At 34.9% G+C, this 20,942-nt stretch overlaps 3 protein-coding genes across 3 annotated transcripts; all 3 read left to right on the top strand.

Moving 5' to 3' along the window:
• Positions 1–1,534: 1,534 nt before the first annotated feature.
• LOC145568078 (receptor-like protein 6) lies at positions 1,535–4,636 on the top strand. The gene has a single exon (XM_081627514.1). It carries the CDS (start codon positions 1,535–1,537, stop codon positions 4,634–4,636), a length of 3,102 nt encoding a protein of 1,033 aa, XP_081483640.1.
• Positions 4,637–9,502: 4,866 nt separating this feature from the next.
• Positions 9,503–12,816, top strand: LOC145568077 (receptor-like protein 6). Its single transcript, XM_081627513.1, has one exon. The coding sequence runs from the start codon at positions 9,503–9,505 to the stop codon at positions 12,611–12,613; it is 3,111 nt and encodes a 1,036-aa protein (XP_081483639.1). The 3' UTR covers positions 12,614–12,816.
• Positions 12,817–16,510: 3,694 nt separating this feature from the next.
• Positions 16,511–19,319, top strand: LOC145568076 (receptor-like protein 6). The gene is made up of 5 exons (XM_081627512.1): positions 16,511–17,175; positions 17,540–17,596; positions 17,673–17,912; positions 17,999–18,575; positions 18,747–19,319. Exons 1-5 carry the CDS (start codon positions 16,511–16,513, stop codon positions 19,317–19,319), a joined length of 2,112 nt encoding a protein of 703 aa, XP_081483638.1.
• The last annotated feature ends 1,623 nt before the right edge of the window (positions 19,320–20,942 follow it).

Genomic DNA, 20,942 nt, shown 5'->3' with positions numbered 1-20,942 from the left:
ATTCATTTTGCATTGCCTATTTGATAAAACACTAGTTGTTCATCGACAAGGATTGGACATTGTTGAAATAGTCATTAATTGCCCCATTCTTCACCTTTGTCTCTTATAATTGTCAAAGACGTTAGCTAATTTGGATTGTGGAAATTCCTGGTTGTTGGAAAACTATAATTATTCACTCAAATCCAAAACTCGTAAAGAAGCACCAACACGGGCAAGGACTGGAGTTGTTGCTTGACAAATCTAAGTCAAGTTGAGATCATACTTTGCATATTTGCTTGATTTTTGGAGACTCCGTAAATTTTCAAAGAGTTTGGTGGAATTGGATCGAAAGTTGGCCTTGAAAATTCATTCCGATTAAGGTTAAATGGAACACTTGATGTTTTTCAAAACCGGTTAAATGGATTCTCTGCAGTCAACCGGCTTTTGCTTTGTGCATAAGTGAGATAGCATCAGCTGTTAATCAAACATTTTCCTTTTTTTTTTTTATTTAAATGCAGATTGTTGTGTGCTATCAGCTCCCCACTCTATTTATTATATAAAGATGATATTCCATGAGATAAGCTTGCTACGCATGGTTTTAGTTGCGTTCATACGTGCACTAGATTGGTGCTGATGTGGCCTGTGACGATTAGTCTAAACTTATTCCTAACAATTTATCTTGACGAATTGATGCCCAAATTATTCCATACACATCATACAAGTTGACTATGAATGAAAAATAAAATAAATTCCACACGCATCATATCTGATTAGACACTATTACTCTATTAGTCCATTGACTAGGATTCATTGCTAAAAAATTCTTCGCCCCATTCTAAACGATTGTCTCTTTTGATAATTCAGAAGATGTTATTACTAGCTAATTTGAATTGTGGAAAATTTTGGCCTTTGGAAAACTATTATCATTGGTTTCCAAAAGATGCCCAATATCGCAGTACCTATCCTCTTTGCTCTCTAGCTATAGTAGAATAGTGGGGGATGATCTACGTTGAGGCTCATAGAGGTCTGACCCCATAATGAACTTTTGTAAGCGATATACAAGGAATTTTATTGCCTTAAATATGGATAGAAAAAACTATTTCAGAAAGATTGAGGTAGTTATATTTTTAAATCAGAGGGAAGTATGCACAAGCATGTTTAACAAAAGTAGCTAATGATACAGCCTAGACAATGCTGTTACTTTCTTTGAATATATATATTAGTGGAAATCAAAAAAAGATTAGAGGATTTACGATTCTAGTTCCTTTGTAAATAAACGTCAACTTGTACTATTGTCATCTCTAAAAAGAAGTCAAGTCTCTGTTTTAATCTTTTCTTCTCTAAATGGTTTAGTAATCAACATTGTTTTTTGACAAATGTTAAGCCCCGTCTTTCCTGTTAGTAGACTTTTGATCCTTAGCTTCAAGTATCATGATCACCATATGTACATCAACCAAGTGACCGTCTATGGCTATAAAAGCTACTCTCATCTCTGTTGTTATGTGCCAGTAAAAAAATTTCTCACTCACAAAATCAGATATACAATTTTATCAAAATGGGTTTGGGATGCTTTAAATACATGCTTCTAGTAATCGTATATTTTCCACTACCTTTTATCAAATTTCTAGTAGTTGCTAATTCTAATCTCCCTTCCTTGCAGCAATCGAAACCATTGTGCCATGATCATGAGAAGGTTGCATTGCTTCATTTTAAGAAAAGCTTACGTCTTGATTGCCCTGAATCATCTCATGTTGTTTTTGCATATCCAAAGGTGAAATCATGGCATGATGAATCTTATCATTTGGAAAATGCAACTATAAGTGGTGATTGTTGTAGGTGGGATGGTGTCAAGTGCAATGAGAAGACGGGTCATGTGATTGGCCTCGACCTTAGTAGTAGTTGCCTTTACGGCACCTTCCCTCACAACACCACCCTTTTCAACCTTATTCATCTCCGTGAGCTTGATCTTTCTTATAATAACTTCAATTATTCTCAAATCCCCTCTGACATTGGTCGTCTATACAAGCTCACACATCTCAATCTCTCCAGGTCAGTTTTCAGTGGCCAAATACCATTAGCAATTTCGACATTGTCCCATCTTTCTCTTCTTGATATTTCCTTTAATGGCAATCCTATGGTTGTCAATGAGGAGTTAGATTTGAAACTTAATGATTTGAGTCTATTGAAGTTGGTTTATAATTTGAGTAGTTTAACCCATCTTTATCTAGATAGGGTTGATATATCATCCGAGGTACCTCTCATCTTAAGATACCGAACTTCTTTAAAGGCTATTTCAATGAACTACTGCAATTTGTTGGGTGAATTCCCAACAAATATTTTCCACTTACCAAATCTTGAAGTAGTGTCATTGACTTTCAATCCTAAATTAGGAGGATATATTCCTGAATTTTATTCTAACAGTCCTCTTTGTATATTATACGTTGGTGGAACAAAATTTTCAGGAGAGTTGCCAGCATCGCTTGGAAATCTTGTTTCTTTGACTGGATTGGACTTGCAAGATAGTGAATTCTATGGAAAAATTCCATCTTCAATAGGTAATTTGACAAATCTCACTGTTCTAAACCTAGCCAGCAATCATTTTAGCAATGATCTTCCTGATTCTATCATGAACTTATTGAGCCTTACTTTCTTAGGCCTTTCAGACATGCCGAATGTTGGGAATACTAGAATATTGAAATCTTGGTTGCCTAAACTAAACTCACTCACTCAACTACGCCTTAGCCAAATGAATTTAGGCAATGACGTTTTACCTTCTTTGTGTAACTCTACTAGGCTCACTCTTTTGGATCTTAGCAAAAACTTGTTAACAGGCACACTACCAAGTTGGTTTGTAAACCTAACCCAACTACACACCTTAGAGCTATATGGTAATCAGTTTCAAGGTCCAATCCCACCCTGTATTTCTAAACTTGTGAATCTTAGCTCATTATTATTGTCATTTAGGGACTCAGTTGCCAAATTTGATTCATTTTTGAAACTCCCAAATCTCCGTAATTTAATGTTGGCTGGTGTTAGCTTAACCTTTCCTCGAGATCTAAACACCAATTCATCTCTTTTACAGTTAGAGATTCTAATTCTTGATTCATGCAACTTGACTGAATTCTCAGAGTTCCTACATTCTCAAGGTGAGCTAAAAGTATTATCTCTCACAGGGAACAAAATAAAAAGTGATATTCCACAATGGTTTGTAAACGCAACTAGAGAGAATCTCTTGATCTTGAACCTTTCTAATAATCTTTTGACGGGTTTTGAACAACCTTTAGTTTTCATCCCATGGTATAATTTGCAAATGCTGGATCTCAATGACAACAAGTTAAGAGGGCAACTTCCAACTCCTCCAAGCTCCACACAAGTTTATCAAGTCTCAAACAATCAATTTGATGGTGTTCTTCCTAGTCATATATGTCATGCAACATCTTTAGTTTACCTTGACTTATCTAAAAACAATCTTATGGGCAAGATTCCGAGTTGCATTAGTCATCAGCTTAGTGATTCATTGCAAGTATTAAACATACAAGGCAATAAATTTAGTGGTGCCATTCCTCAAATGTTTCCAAAATCATGCAATTTAAAAATGATCAATTTAAGCAAAAATCGATTTGAGGGAAAGCTTCCGAAGTCCTTAGTCAATTGTACTTTGCTTGAGGTACTTGACATAGGAAGAAATCGTATTAATGACACTTTTCCATCGTGCTTAAGAAGTCTTCCCAAGTTGCAAGTTCTTGTCATGAGGCATAACCATTTCCATGGGAAGATAACAACTCCATTGCTTAGTCCAATGGTTCATGATTTTCATCACTTGCGTATATTTGACTTGTCATGTAATTCTCTATCTGGTAACTTACCATCTATGTATCTTCAAAGTTTGGTTGCAATGACAGTTTCAACTGAAAAGTTGTCAAACTCATCCAACTCTTTTTTTAGGTTTTATTTTAGGATTGGGTATAATGACTATGGGTTCTATGGTGAGAAATACAATCACGTTGTCACTATTACAAATAAAGGGAGTGAAACGTTTTACACAAAGATATTGACTGTATTGCGAGTGATTGATTTCTCAAGCAATAAGTTTACTAGTAGAATCCCTATGATAATTGGAAATCTTAGAGGACTTCAAGCACTTAATCTATCCAACAATAATCTTGTTGGTGGTATCCCATCTTCTCTAGCCAACATTACAGACCTCGAGTCCTTAGACCTTTCGCAAAACATGCTTTTAGGACTGATCCCTCGAGAGTTGACAGCGCTAAACTTTCTTGAGGTCTTCAATGTTTCACACAATCGTCTAGTTGGACCAATACCTGAAGGAGAACAGTTCAATACTTTTGACAATAGTTCTTTTGCTGGGAACTTGGCATTGTGTGGAGCTCCATTGTCTGAGAAGTGCAAGAAGGATTTCGTGCCACCATCACCGCCACAACAGTCAACAAATGATGAGATGACGGAAGAGGACACAAAGCTGATTGATTGGATCATCAAATCATTGGGGTGTGTAAATGGGTTTATAATAGGCTACATCATTGGTAAAATATACGTGATTGATCGACATCATGATTGGTTTATGGAAACTTTTGGAAGGAAAGAGAGGTCGAAAACAAGAGTGAAGAGATCAACACAAAGACTCAGGAGAAATTGATGAAAAAGGTATACATGCAGGGCTTCCTACCTACTCTAAAACCAAGTATAATTACTTCAGTTTATATAGGCTTTTTCCTTTGTTGTTGTATAGTTTCTGTTTTTTTAGTCTTTTTTCCCAATAGCTTGTATTTTTTGCTAATGTCTATCTTATGTATTATCCAGTGTTGTTATATCATGTAATATATTGCTAGCTATATGAATACGATAGCATCCTATGAGACGAGAGTATTCCTCATAGAGGTTTTCCTAGTGTTTTACATGGTGTGAGCTATCTTCATTATAAACTATTAAGCATTTGAGGATTTGATAATATAGGGTATCATTTTTACCATACACACGTATTGATAATTTGGGGTATAATTTTTTCACCATTGACTAAACTTTTCACCAATTACATTTTTAGCTAGTTGGGACTTGGAGTCAACTCAGGGAGCGGGGACTACTAATAAACTACGTATTTATTTTGCTAGTAGAAATAATGTACCATAAGGTGCACGAAGGAATCAATAATTTGGTATGTCTTAAGTTGCTAATGAATAATAACATAAAGTCCTATTAATTAATTTGCTTATTTGATTAAAGACTATTTCTCCAATCATATACAAATATCTGACATGCATTGTTAGACACTTCTTTACCTTGTTTTTCAGTCATCTCGTCTCTGATGTTAATATTAGCTAAATTTAATACGGAGTATAAAATAAAATGTTGACTAGTTTAATACCGGTTTCCAAAGACTATACTTAATTATTTTAGTTAGATATAGTCTTTGGAAAGCGTTATTATTTTTGGTTATCAAAATTAAAATATATTGACTAGTTTCAAACGAAAATTAGATAATCTTCGAGCAAATACTCAGATTATTTTCAATCATATCATCTACAAATGGAGAAATCTCATTTTATAGATATTATTTTAATTTTTTTTTTAAATCAAGCAATATTAAATTGGGAAATGTGAACAATTTGAAAAAAAAATAAAAAATTAGAATTAACATATAAAAATGATAATCTAATCAAAACCCGTTTTCTGCACGTCTTACCACCCCATGTGACCGCTTATTAAATAATTGAGTAATAATATTAATAGAATAATCTCACTATATTGACAAAGTGACCCCTTATTATCAAGGGCGAAGCCAGTGGGGGCCTTGGCTTCCCCCTTGGCGCAAGATATTAACTAAAGAAAAAATTGCAAAAACCCACCTTTTATAACAACTTTTTTTGTAAAAAAACACCTTATAAATTTTTTTTTGTAAAAACACACCTATTACCACTTTTTCTTTTTGCAAATTAACACCTTACCCTGGTTTCCGTCCTTTGACTCGGTTTTCAGGCATTGACTTGCACGTGAGAAGCACATGTTCCAGTGAATTCGCCCTTTTCCTTTTTTTTTCCCCAATATACCCTCCATTTCTCCAATTCAACTTTCTCTCTCCTCCCTTCTTCTCCAACAAAGTCCCAATTACTCACCATTAACGAAGGAAACTCCATTTTTAAGGGTGAATTGTTGCAATTAACCTAATTTCGAGTAAGGTAAGTTGTTGTAATTACTGAAATTTCTTGTAAATTATGTTGGGTTTTCGAATTTTTGTAAATTAGGGTTTGTAATTAAAAATTAGGGTTCTTCGTTTTTGTCCACAAATTAAATGATGGAATTAGGAGTAATTTCGAGAGACCAATGTACACCAATGTGGTCTTTAATTCTTTTTTTTTTTTTTTTTTTTTTTTTGTATGTGCTTGCTCTTTTGGGCTTCAATGGAGGAAGGGGGTAAGAAGGTGGGGTGGGGTTTTGGGTGGATGGGGCTGAATGAACGGGGGTGGAATTTTCATGGGAGCAGATTTATTGGGTGAGATGGTGTTGGTGAGAGTGGTAGTGAATTAGTGGTGGCGGTGAGGTGGTGTTGGACTGTTGGTGGAGGTGGCAGTGAGGTAGTGGTGGCAGTGAGGGAAAAGAAAAAAAAATAAAGGAAGAAGATCACGTGACCCACACGTGCAAAGTCAACGCCTGGAAATCAGGTCAAACACCGAAAACCGGGTTAAGGTGTTACTTCGCAAAAAAAAAAAAAAGGTTTTAGGTGTGTTTTAACAAGAAAATTTTTATAAGGTGTTTTTTCACAAAAAAAAGTGTTATAAAAGGTGGTTTATTGCAATTCTTCCTTAATTAAATTTGCTCATAATTGTCATAAATTTTGGTGTACAGGAGTTGATTTTTTCCATGTGATAGTATATGCAAGATGTCAAGAGATCAAATCTTATAACTAATAAAATTTATTATTTATTTTTTTTAAAGTAAATGTAATCAATTCAATATTTGTGAAATTATATATACGTAGGTATAATCTTGGCCCCCCTCACTTAAAAATTCTGGCTCCGCCACTGTTTATTATACTTATTGAGCAACCCATAAATAACAAAGTAACCGCTACAACACTAACAAAGTAACCCCTATATCACTAATTGGGAAACCTCATGGTAGCTGATCACACGTTGTGACCAGCCACATATAAAAGTTAGTGATTAAAACCATATGCTTCGTAATAATAATTTTATTTATTTATTTCAAGAATAATGATTTTTCTTTATATATATATATATATATTTTTGACAACATTTAATTTTTCTTGTAAGGAAACAAAATAAACAAGAACTATTTTTAATAGATTTCTAATAGGTTTGTTTAATTTAGATATTACAACCCTGAAAATTAAATCAAAACGTTAAGATTATAAATATCTTATAAATAAAATTGTTTGTAATATCTTATATATAAAATTACTAAAACTTTAATTTAAAATTGCAAGTGACTTTAATTGTCTCCACTATTGATATGGGGCATGTTCGGCGTTAACTTTTAAGGTAGCTGTTAGCTGTTAGCTTTTAGAATAATATTAGTGTTTGGTGAAGTAGCTGTAGAGGCAGATGTAGCTTTTAAGTACCTGTTGTTGAAAGCTAAAAAAGATAGCTTTTGAAATTATAAAGTAACATTCAACCTTATTTTTAATGTTTTTTTTTTTTTTTTTTTTGGAAGTTTTTATCTTTTTGACTCAATATTATTCGTTCAAGTCAATCATACTATCATTATTACGAGGAGCATTTTTTTTCTATCTTATTTTTTAGATTGATTGCTTATTAGCAATATATATTATACTATATAATATTTAAAATTATCAAACATATGATACATAACACGTCACACTAATAATAATAATAATAATAATAATAATAATAGTTTCAATCGCTATTTTTACACCAAACACTCAATGTATAAACCGCTACCTTGACAGTTGACCTCTAACAGCTACTACTTAACAGTTCTCATTCTCCTCTACAGCTCACAACTACTCAAAAGTTAATAGCCAACAACTACATCTAGTTTTGCCGAACAGGCCCCATGGTAGCTCGGCCTGGCTCCGCTTCAGCACATAAATAGGAAACCATAAATAGTCCATTTGTTTGTTTAAATGCAACACTTGTGTTTGCACATTTGTCGAGAACAACTTTGCCCATCGATAATTTTAGTTATGTAATAATAAAAATTATACAAAAATAGTTTATAAAATTAGATATTGTAACAAATCCAAAAATATACAACAAAATTAAATCAAAGGTAACTTATGAATAATGCAAAATCTCAAGTGTAAAAAAAAAAAAAAAACGGAGGGAGTACTAATGAGCTTAGTTATTAGAGAAATTCTCTTTGGAACACCCAACTTAATTTTTTTCTCTTTAGTAAATTATAAAATTTTCAATTCTCTTTAGTAATATGGTATAATTAATTTTTATTACTTATAACACTAATGATTAATTTTTATGACAAACTTTTAAATAAATCGGGTGTACAATAAAATATTATACATCCGTTATAAAATTATTCTAAAATGAGCAAAAGTTACCCTAATATCAATAAAAACTACCTTAATATAAATAAAAGTTACGTAGTATTATATGCTTTATTGATAAAAGTTACTCAAAAAATTGTAAAAGTAAACCTAATGTACAGTAAATCGGATGTATGCAAAAGTATTTCAATTTTTAAAATATTAACTATATTTTTTTATTAAAATTTTTAGTTGTTTGGTTAATTTATCAATTTTTATTAATAATAAAATAGTTTTAAAAGATATTTTCTTAAAAAAAACCCCAAACCCTTCCCGCACCCCCACCAGGCACCCAGCCTCCCCCACCCCCGGCCGGCGACGCCCAACCTCCTCTCTTTCCCCACACCCCGACCCCCGTAATGATTACTCATTTCCGCCATTGAAATTCTCCCTCTTGCCTTCCACCAGTTCGATACTCCATAGATTTAGTCAAGCTCTTCTGCTGCCATAACAATGGCGGCCAAAGGATCTAACCTGCTTCACCAACTCCGCTTTCCGAAGCTCTCTCGTCTTCCCGTATTTATTTTCATTCTTTTACTGGTAATCTCTTTCTTCCCCAATTTCGCATCTTTTGATTTGATTTTTACTGGCAATCTCTTTCATCTCCAAATTCGCATCTTTTGATTTGATTATTGATTGTAGTTTCCCCTTTATAATTTTATCATTGATTATATGATTGTAAGGAAAGTATGAAAATATGTGTTGATTAATTTGATTATGATTGCTGCGCTTGATTTGTATTTTATGGGTTCTTTTGAGGAATTCGGTTCTCATTCTAGATTCTTTGAAGATAAATATCTGGTTTATGTTGCTTTAACTGCTATGCCCCATCTTCCTCTTTAGTTGACTTGTCAATTGTGATCATTAAATGTACATTCAAGCGACCATTTACGATTATAAAAGCCACAGTCATGTCTTCAGTCTTGTCAAGAAAAAAAAGTTTCTCACTTACAAAATCAAATATACACTAATATTACTAATACAATGGGTTTTGGGTTGTCTACTACTTACATATTCCTTTTAGTTTTATCTTTTGCTTTACTTGTTACTAATTTCTTCGTGTTTGCTAATTCTAAATTCCCCTACGTGCAAAATCGTAAGCCATTGTGCCATGATCATGAGAAGATTGCATTGCTTCGTTTCAAGCAAAGCTTTCTTCTTAATTGCTCTGCATCATCTTATGCTTCCTTTGCATATCCAAAGGTGAAATCATGGCATGATGATTTACACAATCATCATTCAGAAAATGCAACTGTAAGTGGTGATTGTTGTAGGTGGAATGGTGTCAAGTGCAATGAGGAGACGGGTCATGTGATTGGCCTTGACCTTAGTAGCAGCTGCCTTTACGGCACCATCCCTCACAACAACACCCTTTTCAGCCTTAGTCATCTCCGTGAGCTTGATCTTTCATATAATAACTTCAATTATTCTCAAATCTCCTCTGACATTGGTCGTCTGTACAAGCTCACACATCTCAATCTCTCTAAGTCAGTTTTCAGTGGCCAAATTCCATTAGAAATTTCGACATTGTCCCATCTTTCTCTTCTTGATCTTTCCCTTAATGGAAATCCTATGGTTGTCGATGAGGAATTAGATTTGAAACTTAATGATTTGAGTCTAAAGAAGTTGGTTTATAATTTGAGTAGTTTAACCCATCTTTATCTAGATAGGGTTGATATATCATCTGAGGTACCTCTCATCTTAAGCAACCGAACTTCTTTAAAGGCTATTTCAATGAACTACTGCAATTTGTTGGGTGAATTCCCAACAAATATTTTCCACTTACCAAATCTTGAAGTAGTGTCATTGACTTTCAATCCTAAATTAGGAGGATATATTCCTGAATTTTATTCTAAAAGTCCTCTTCGTATATTATACGTTGATGCAACAGGATTTTCAGGAGAGTTGCCAGCATCGCTTGGAAATCTTGTTTCTTTGACTAAATTGGACTTGCAAGAAAGTGAATTCTATGGAAAAATTCCGTCTTCAATAGGTAATTTGACAAATCTCACTGTTCTAAACCTTGGCCGCAATTATTTTAGCAATGACCTTCCCGATTCTATCATAAACTTAATGAGCCTTACTTTCTTAGGTCTTTCAGACATGTCGAATGTTGGGAATGCTAGAATATTGAAATCTTGGTTGCCTAAGCTAAACTCACTCACTCAACTACGCCTTAGCCAAATGAATTTAGGCAATGACATTTTACCTTCTTTGTGTAACTCTACTAGGCTCACTCTTTTGGATCTTAGCAACAACTTGTTAACAGGCACACTACCAAGTTGGTTTGTAAACCTAACCCAATTACACACCTTAGAGCTATATGGTAATCAGTTTCAAGGTCCAATCCCACCCTGGATTTCTAAACTTGTGAATCTTAGCACATTATTTGTGTCATTTAGGGACTCAGTTGCCAAATTTGATTCATTTTTGAAACTCCCAAATCTCCGTAATTTAATGTTGGCTGGTGTTAGCTTAACCTTTCCTCAAGATCTAAACACCAATTCATCTCTTTTACCGTTAGAGATACTAGATCTTGAATCATGCAACTTAACTGAATTTCCAGAGTTCCTCCGTTATCAAGGTGAGTTAAAAGTATTATCTCTCTCATGGAACCAAATCAAAGGTGATATTCCACAATGGTTTGTAAACACAACTAAAGAGAATCTTTTAATCCTGAACCTTTATAATAATCTTTTGACGGGTTTTGAACAACCTTTAGTTTTCATCCCATGGTATAATTTGCAAATGCTGGATCTCAATGACAACAAGCTAAGAGGGCCACTTCCAACTCCTCCAATCTCCACACAAGTTTATCAAGTCTCAAATAATCAATTTGATGGAGTTCTTCCTAGTCATATATGTCATGCAACATCTTTGGTTTTCCTTGACTTGTCTAAAAATAATCTTACGGGAAAGATTCCAAGTTGCATTAGTCATCAGCTTAGTGATTCATTGCAAGTATTAAACATACCAGGCAATAGATTTAGCGGTGTCATCCCTCAAAGGTTCTCAAAATCATGTAATTTAAAAATGATCAATTTAAGCAAAAATCAATTTGAGGGCAAGCTCCCGAAGTCCTTAGTCAATTGTACGTTGCTTGAGGTACTTGACATAGGAAGAAATCGTATCAATGACTCTTTTCCATCATGGTTAAGAAGTCTTCCCAACTTGCAAGTTCTTGTCCTGAGGCATAACCATTTCCATGGGAAGATAACAACTCCATTGCCTAGTCCAACGGTTTATGATTTTCATCGCTTGCGTATATTTGACCTGTCATGTAATTCTTTATCCGGTAACTTACCATCTAGGTATCTTCAAAGTTTGGTTGCAATGACAGTTTCAACTGAAAACTTGTCAAACTCATCTAACACTTTTATTAGGTTTTATTACCGGATTGGTTATAGTGACTATGCGTTTTATGATGAGAAATATAATTACGTTGTCACCATGACAAATAAGGGGAGTGAAACATTTTACACAAAGATATTAACTGTATTGCGAGTGATTGATTTCTCAAGTAATAAATTCACCGGTAGAATCCCAAAGATATTTGGGAATCTTAGAGGACTTCAAGCACTAAATCTATCCAACAACTATCTTGTAGGTGGTATCCCATATTCTCTAGCCAACATTATAGACCTCGAGTCCTTAGACCTTTCTCAAAACATTCTTTCAGGAATGATCCCTCAAGAGTTGACAAAGCTAACCTTTCTTGGGGTCTTTAATGTTTCACACAATCATCTAGTTGGACCAATACCCGAAGGAGAACAATTCAATACTTTCGACAATAGTTCTTTTGCTGGGAACTTGGCATTGTGTGGAGCTCCATTGTCTAAGAAATGCATGAAAGACTCTGCGCCATCATCACTACCACAACAGTTAATAGATGATGAGATGATGGAAGAGGACTCAAAGCTGATTGGTTGGATCATCAAATCAGTGGGGTGTGTAGGTGGGTTTATAATAGGCTATGTCATTGGTAAAATCTACGTGACTGATCGACATCATGATTGGTTTATGGAGACTTACGGAAGGAGAAGAAGGTTAAAGATCAGAGTGAAGAGATCAACACAAAGGCATAGGGGAAATTAAAAACCTGAAGATGAGAGTCCAATGTATTTAGGGATTTTCTTCTACCTTTTTACTTTGTATTATCGTAAAAATAGTTAATTGTTTCCTAGCTAGTAGCTTGTATTGTTGGTTATGCCTAGATTTTTTTTCCTTTGGGTACTTTATCTTTTCATATCATTTTATCTTCAATAAAATGCTCATAAATTATTATTTTTTTGAAACAATTAATGTCCTAATTTTAGCAAACCTTGTGAAGGGAATAGCTCTCAATTTTACAGAATAAAAGAAGATTTAGAAAATGTTACAAATAATTAATTAGCAACGTTGCAATGCTCAAAATTTGCTACTCGTATATGCTAATCATTATTTGGAAGATAAAACAAATTAAGATTTTGTTAACTCCCAAACCATTAAAGAGAAGCTGTATAATGGAATCAACGTCTGATTTTTTTTTTTTTTAGCAATTTGGAATCATCAATGGGTTTCAAAATTCAAACTAAGAAGAAGACCAGTACTATTCCTATATGAAAGTCATAGTCAGATAACTACTATTATACCGTGCTTGACCCGCTAGTCTTTTGCCCCAACTTCAACGTTCATATCTTTAGCTCTTTGATAATGACTTCACCTTATATTTCTTTGCTCATCTTTTCTTCTAATTATGTATTCTTTAATTATATAGGAAAAAATGATCAACAATTTTGACTGGTTTAGAGAGAAGAAAAAAAAAAAAAAAATGAAAATAAAGATGTTCTTGTTTTAAGGACATTGTAGCGAGTTTACTACATACAGAATAATCTTATGCCCCATCTTCCGCATTATTTGTAGATTTTTTTGCCCTGCATCATCATTTGCCACCTTTGCTTATTTGGTCCAAAGGCGCAATAAGGTGAAAGTGTTAGTGTTGGTGGGACGGCATTACAGATAAAATTCAGCTGATATGACTTACTTTAGGCACCTTCAGTTCATTCACTTTATAAGACGTAACAGCTCTAGTTACTTAAACTCGCAACAAGTTACTACAGTTAGGAAGCTATAGTTTTTCCCATGATTAATTAATCGAACACTACTACACCTCATCAGATCAGCATTAGCAATTTTTGAGTTTTTCTTTGCTTAACATTTAACCATTGCCTCCGTTCTGAAATGAGACCTCTCATAACTTAGATTACGAGTTATATTACCAGTATAAAACATTGATGAACCTGCAGTATGCAGATTCAACCGGCATTTGCTTTATGCATCAAGTGTGATAGCATCAATAGTTAATCAAAGCTTTTTTTTTTTTTTTTTTTTTTTCCTTCTTCAGTAAAGCTATGGGTTGTGTATATTTGGCTGGATAAATAAGAATTATACTATGATATTCTATAATATAAGATTGCTACTTACATAAATTTTTCTAGTGTTTTCATACCTGCACTAGATTACTGGAGCATTTTCCGTGACACATACCTGCTGACCTGCTGTGTACTGGACTCCTGGGATATTATATAACTTATTCAAAACATTATAGTAGTACTTTTGTTATCTATTTTGTTATTTTTTTTTTTGAAATAAAGGATGCTTAATTAGGAAATAGTTAAGTTACAGCCATGTTCAGCTGGGACATCACCAATGCAAATAAAAGACGAGTTCTCAGTACTAAGAGTTAGATCTCTCACAAAAGCATCATTACAAATCATAGGTGGCTGTGACAAAATACAAATCTGGTTCATAACCTCCAAGTTTTTTCTTGCATCCTTTGCTAGAACATCTGCAACCGCATTGCTTCCCCTGGCTTCAAAGCGCATATCCACTAGGAGTTCCGTTTGCAGGTCCCTGCAGGATTTAATTAATGGCGGAGCATTAGGGATAAATTCGATAGAGTTAATCTCTTCTACTGCCCTTTTAGCATCTGTACAAAGGATAACATTGTTCCAGTTTTTGTGTCTGATTAAATTCAATGCCAGATCAAGAGCTTTCAACTCAGCATCGTGGCTGGTTGGGAGATAACCTTTCCAGACTAGGCCAACAACCCAATCACCCATGCTATTTCTACAAACCATAGCACACCCTGCTTCCTTTGAGGAGGGTATAAAGGAGGCATCACAGTTGATTTTGTAAGAGTTTGGGGGGGGGGGGGGGGGGGAGGAAACCAGCGTGGGGTTATGGGCTTAGGACTTTCAGAGTTGGGCTTACAAAAGTAGGACTCTGAAGCAGCCCAAATACACTGGTGGACTGATGAGATTAGGGGGGTGTTGAGCTTGGAGAAAGACCAAGAATTTCTTCTAAGCCAAAGATGCCATAGAGAGAAGCAGAATACCACTTTCCATGGTATTTCCTGGCTTGTTTCAGATGAAATGCTGATGTTTTGGGACAACCAATTGGTCCATGTACCATGATAGTTGATGGGTGAAGGGCAGGGAATTAGGTCCCAAAACTCCTTTGCTCTTGGACAATGGATAAAGATGTGGGGTAAGGATTCATCTTCGGACAAAAGGGGCATTTTGGAGAGATGGAGTTGAGTCTTCTATGAAGGTTCAGCTTATGAGGTATGCGATCCCAAGCTAACAACCACAAGAAAGATCTGATTTTTGGGTGAGTGTGAGAGTCCCAAACAAGGTCCCAATTGAAATCGGGTGTTTGGGTATTATCAACCATCATCACAAGTAGTGCTGTCTTAGCTTTGTGGGAGTCAAATTTGGCTTTATAAGACCAGGTTGAGAAGTGAGAATCTGGAGTATTTGAGAAGGGAATGGAGTGAATAAGGGTGAAGAGATTATCATTAATCTGGAAGGAAAGAAGTTCCTCGAGTTGGGGCTTGGAAACAGATCTTATGGAGTTAAGATTGAGGGTAGAAGCTTGAAGATTGGTGGGACCATGAAGAAAATCCCTAAGGGATAGGTTTGTTATCCACCTATCTTCCCAAAGGCTGATAGAAGTACCATCCCCTACCTCCCAAGCAAGGCTCCTTTGAAACAAGTGCCATGCCTTACCAACACCACTCCAAATATATGATCTCTTATTAAAGGGAGTGGGATTTGGCTTGTTGTTTATGTAGATTTCTCTGAGGAGTTTGGCCTTTGTTGTTATAGATAGCCTAACATAACTTGGACAGAGAAATCAAATTGAGATGCTCATGCTTAATGAACCCCAAGCCACCTTGATCCTTAGGCTTACAAATTTTATCCCAAGATAACCATGCTATCTTCCTAGAATCATCATAGCTTCCCCAAAAGAAATTAGAGCAAGTTGAGTCTAGCTTTTTACAGATATATAAGGGAAAGTACAAAGATTGCATAAAGTATCTCGGGATGGAGTGAAGAGTGGACTGAATAAGGATTTGTCATCCAGCTTTGGGCAGAGTTTTACTCTTCCAAGAGGCAAGTTTAGTACCTATTTTATCCACTAGGGATTGGAGGTTTTTTTTGCTCGGTTTTTTCGAAGAGAGGGGAAAACCTAAGTATTTCCCAAGGTCTGAAGTTGCTGTAACATTAAGCTCTTGCTCAAACTCGTCAATCATGGCTTGGGGGGTATTCGGGGAGAAGAAGATAAAGCTTTTTTGATCATTCATTTTCTGACCAGAAATTTTGAAGAAATCAGAGAGAGTTTTGGTCATGGAATGGAGAGTTCTTTTATTTGTTTGACCAAAAAGGATTACATCATCCGCAAAAAGTAGATGTGAGATAGCTGTTTTTCCTCTCTAAACCGAAAAGGGCTCCACTTATTCCCCTCACATTCTTTGTGAATCATCCTCGAAAGGTATTCCAAGAAAATAATGAATAAGTGGGGGGAAAGGGGGTCGCCTTGACTCAAACCTCTAGTTGGGGTAAAGGTTTGAGAAAGACGACCATTCATTAGAATGGAGGAGGAAACTGAAGTGACACAACTCATGATGAGGTCGACTGTGTCCATAGAAAAATTGAAGTAAAGGAGACAATGACGTATAAAAGGCCACTCAAGGCGATTATACGTCTAACATGTAATATTCTTAGTTGTGTTTCTAAAGTGTCTAAAATCATACGCCTTAGTAGCAGCTGCCTTTACGGCACCATTCCTCGTAACAGCACACTCTTCAGCCTCAATCATCTTCATGAGCTTGATCTTTCTTTTAATAACTTCAATTATTCTAAAATCCCCTTCGACATTAGTTGTTTGTATAAGCTCACACACCTCAACCTTGCCGAATCAGTTTTAAGTGGCGAAATTCCACTAGAAGTTTCAAAATTGTCAAGCCTATCTCTTCTTAATCTTTCTAGTAATGGAGATCCTACAGGTGACAATGAGAAGTTAAGTTTGAAACTAAATGATTTGAGTATAGAGAAGTTGGTTTATAATTTAAGTCGTTTAACCCATCTTTATCTTGACTCAGTTGACATATCTTCTAAGGTACCTCCTATCTTAAGCAATCGAACTTCCCTAAAAGCTATCTCCCTCAGTTCCTGCAATCTATTGGGTGAATTCCCATCAAGTCTTTTCCGGCTACCAAACCTTGAGGTAATTTCATTGTGTTACAATCCCAAATTAGGAGGATTTCTTCCTGAATTTCATTCTAATAGTCCTCTTCATGTTTTAAAAATATGGGGAACAAAATTTTCTGGAGAGTTGCCAAATTCACTTGGGAATCTTTTTTTTCTTGAATGTTCTGAATCTACATAATTGTGAATTCTCAGGAAAAATTCCATCATCAATAGGTAACTTGACAAACCTCACCAATACTCGGCCTTTCCCACAATGATTTTAGTGAACTCCCTCACTCTATCATGAACCTAACACACCTTACTCGTTTATATCTTTCAAACATGATGGATGTTAGGACTGTTGGAATATTGAAATCTTGGTTGCCTAAGCTAAATTCACTCAATAAATTAATCTTTTCCCAAATGAGTTTAGGAAATGAAATTCTACCCACTCTGTCTAACTTTACAAGACTCAGTTCTTTGCGTCTTGATAACAATTTGTTAACAGGACCACTTCCAAGTTGGTTTATGAATCTAACTCATTTAGGAACCTTAGACCTACAAGGTAATCAGCTACAAGGTTCAGTCCCACATTGGATTTTTAGCCTTAATCATCTAAAAATATTGACTTTGTCTTTTAGGGGCACAGTTAGCAAGCTTGATCCATTTTTCATGCTCCCAAATCTCCTTTCTTTATTTTTGAGTGGTGTTAGCCTCACATTTCCTCAAAATATGTGCACCAATTCATCTGTTTTGAAGTTTCATGTTTTGCGTCTTGAATCATGCAACTTGACTGAGTTCCCAAATTTCTTATGTTGTCAAGACGAGCTAAGAGAACTATCTTTCCATGGAAACAACATCACGGGCAATATCCCGCAATGGTTTGTCAACACAACTAGGGAAAATCTATTGTTCTTAAACCTTTCTAAAAACCTTTTAACAGGTTTTGAACAACCTTTGATCTCAGTGATAACAAGTTGCGAGGGCCACTTCCAACTCCTTCAAGTTCCATGCTAATCTATCAAGTCTCAAATAATCAATTCTATGGAGCTCTTCCCAATAATATATGTTATGCAACTTCTTTAATCTACCTCGACTTATCTGAAAACAATCTTATGGGCGAGATTCCAAGCTGCATTGGTCATAAACTGAGTGGTTCTTTGCAAGTTTTGAATGTACGAGGCAATAAATTTGGTGGTGCCATTCCTCAAACATTCTCGAAATCATGTAAATTGAAAATGATTAATTTGAGCCAAAATCAATTTGAGGGCAAGCTCCCAAAATCCCTAGTCAATTGTATTTATCTCGAGGTCTTTGATGCTGGAAGAAATCTCTTTAATGACACTTTTCCATCATGGTTAGGAAGTCTTCCCAAATTGCAAGTTCTTATCCTGAGGCATAACAACATACATGGGAGGATAACAACCCCATCACCTTGTTCGATTGCTCATAAATTTCATTGCTTGCGTATAATTGATTTGTCTTATAATTTCCTTACTGGTGACATACCAATTAGATATGTCCGAAATTGGGTTGCAATGACGGTTACAAATGAAATCTCTTCAAACTCGTCAAACTCTATTTTTCAAATATATTTTTTGGATGACAATAACTTCTGGTCATACAATGAGACATACTATTATGTTATCACCGTGACAAATAAGGGAAGTGAAATACTTTTCACAAAAATATTGACCGTATTGTGACTAATTGATTTTTCAAGCAATCAATTCTCGGGAACAATCCCCAAGGACATTGGGAATCTTAGAGGACTTCAGGCACTTAATCTATCCAACAACAATTTTATTGGTGATATCCCATCTTCCTTGGCAAACATTATAGACCTCGAGTCCTTAGACCTTTCTCAAAACAAGCTTTCAGGAATGATCCCTCGGGAGCTCACAGTGCTAAATTTTCTCGAGGTCTTCAATGTTTCACACAATAGTCTAGTTGGACCAATACCTGAAGGAGAACAATTCAATACTTTTGACAATAGTTCCTTTGCTGGGAACTTGGCATTATGTGGAGCTCCATTGTCAAAGAAATGCAAGAAAGACTCCATTCCATCATCACCACCACAAAACGCAACAAATGATGAAGAGGATACTGAGTTGATTGATTGGATCATCAGATCATTGGGGTGTGTAAGTGGGTTTATAATCGGCTATGTCATTGGGAAGATATACGTGGATGATCGACATCATGATTGGTTTATGGAAACTTTTGGAAGGAGATCGAGGAAGAAAACAAGAGTGAAGAGGTCAGCACAAAGGCTTGGGAGAAATTGAAAAAGCTGCAGATGCAGGGCTTTATATCGATCTGTTCTAAGAGTAAAGTCTTATTACTTCATTTTATCTAGGCTTTTTCCTTTGTTATTGTATAATGTGTGTTTTAATAGTTGTGTTTCCTAGTAAATAGCTTGTATTTTTTTTTTCCTTATGTCTAACATGTAATATTTTGTTAGCTATATTAATAAGATAACACCCTATAAGACGAGAGTATTGCTCATAGAGGTTTTCGATCCGGTATTTTGCATGGTGTGAGCTTTATATCTTTCTCGTTTGATCTTCATATAAATCATTGGACTTACGGTGAATAGAAAATGAAACATGAAAGAGTTTGCATGGTGCAAGCCTTTAATAGTTTTGTTTGCTAGTAGCTTGTAAACTTTGCTTAAATTATGTCTCATCACTCTCATGTATAATTGTATGGCTGGTTATTAGGCTGTGCAATTAGTCTAATAGCACAAGGCCTCACAACTCAACTCAAAAATATGACAATAGTATAAATGTTTCAATGCCCAATTAATTTGTTGAGTAATTTTGGCGAAGTACTTGTTATTGTTAATTTGTTGTCCTTTTAATGCAAGCATGACATTACATGCAATAACACAGTTATAATTATAATTCATTGCAGCAAATATGATATTGTATATAACGCCTAAAAAATTCGATGATTTTTTGTTAATCTGATACTTTGGTGTATAGCAACTTGATATTGTACATACATAAAGTCTAGAAAAATTGATAATTTTTTGTATCATTGATAATTTGGGGTATCATTGATAATTTGGAGGTATTATTAATAATTTTATAATATGGGGTATCACACTATCACCTACAAAGTATTACATATTGACATTTTGGGGTATTACATTTGTTTGCAAGTAGAAATAATGTAGGAGTACGTACCACTTAAAATCCAAGAAGGAATCAATAATTTGGTATGTCAAGCTGTTAACGAAAAAAAACATAGTCCTATACACAAAGAGCATGTTTGGTTGGAGTGTTTTTTGATTGGAAACGGACTCAAATAAACCTTTATTGTTATCAAGTGTTTGGTTGGAAGGTTTGAGTAACAATTATCATTACTCAAGGGTAATGGTTTCACCCATTTGTTACCTCTCTAAAATCTACCGTAACAATTACCCTTATTCTCCTCAAACAAATATAAAGGAAGATAGATTTAAGTGATCTCTTTCCATGATTAAACCAAACAAATGCAAAGGTAAGAGTTAAATAATTCCTTTCCTCCCATTTATTTGTTTCCGTTTCACTCCATTTCCATTAATCATACCAAACACCCCCCAAATTGTACAACAGTATTAGTTTGCCAATTGTATTTAAATAAAATACTATTAAGGAAAAATACTAATTGTTTATGTCTTTAATATGCATTGCTCGGATTTAATCACGAATTGATACCCAAATTTTGGCAAAGTAGTCTTTTAAAGGAAATCACTCTCAATTTTACCAAAGGTGTTTGGAAATCTAGATATTCATGACTTTCTTGCTTTATCATTCAGTTCATGTGTTTGTATATTCTTGAAATTCAGCTAGCAGATTGTTAAAAAAATAAAAAATTGGTACCTAAATGAATAAAGACATGGATTTCACACGCTATCATACATC

The sequence above is a fragment of the Chenopodium album genome, chromosome 11 (genome assembly GCF_948465745.1).
Source record: "Chenopodium album chromosome 11, dcCheAlbu1.1, whole genome shotgun sequence".
Taxonomy (NCBI): Eukaryota; Viridiplantae; Streptophyta; class Magnoliopsida; order Caryophyllales; family Amaranthaceae; genus Chenopodium; species Chenopodium album.
This window is presented reverse-complemented; position numbering and strand designations above follow the sequence as displayed.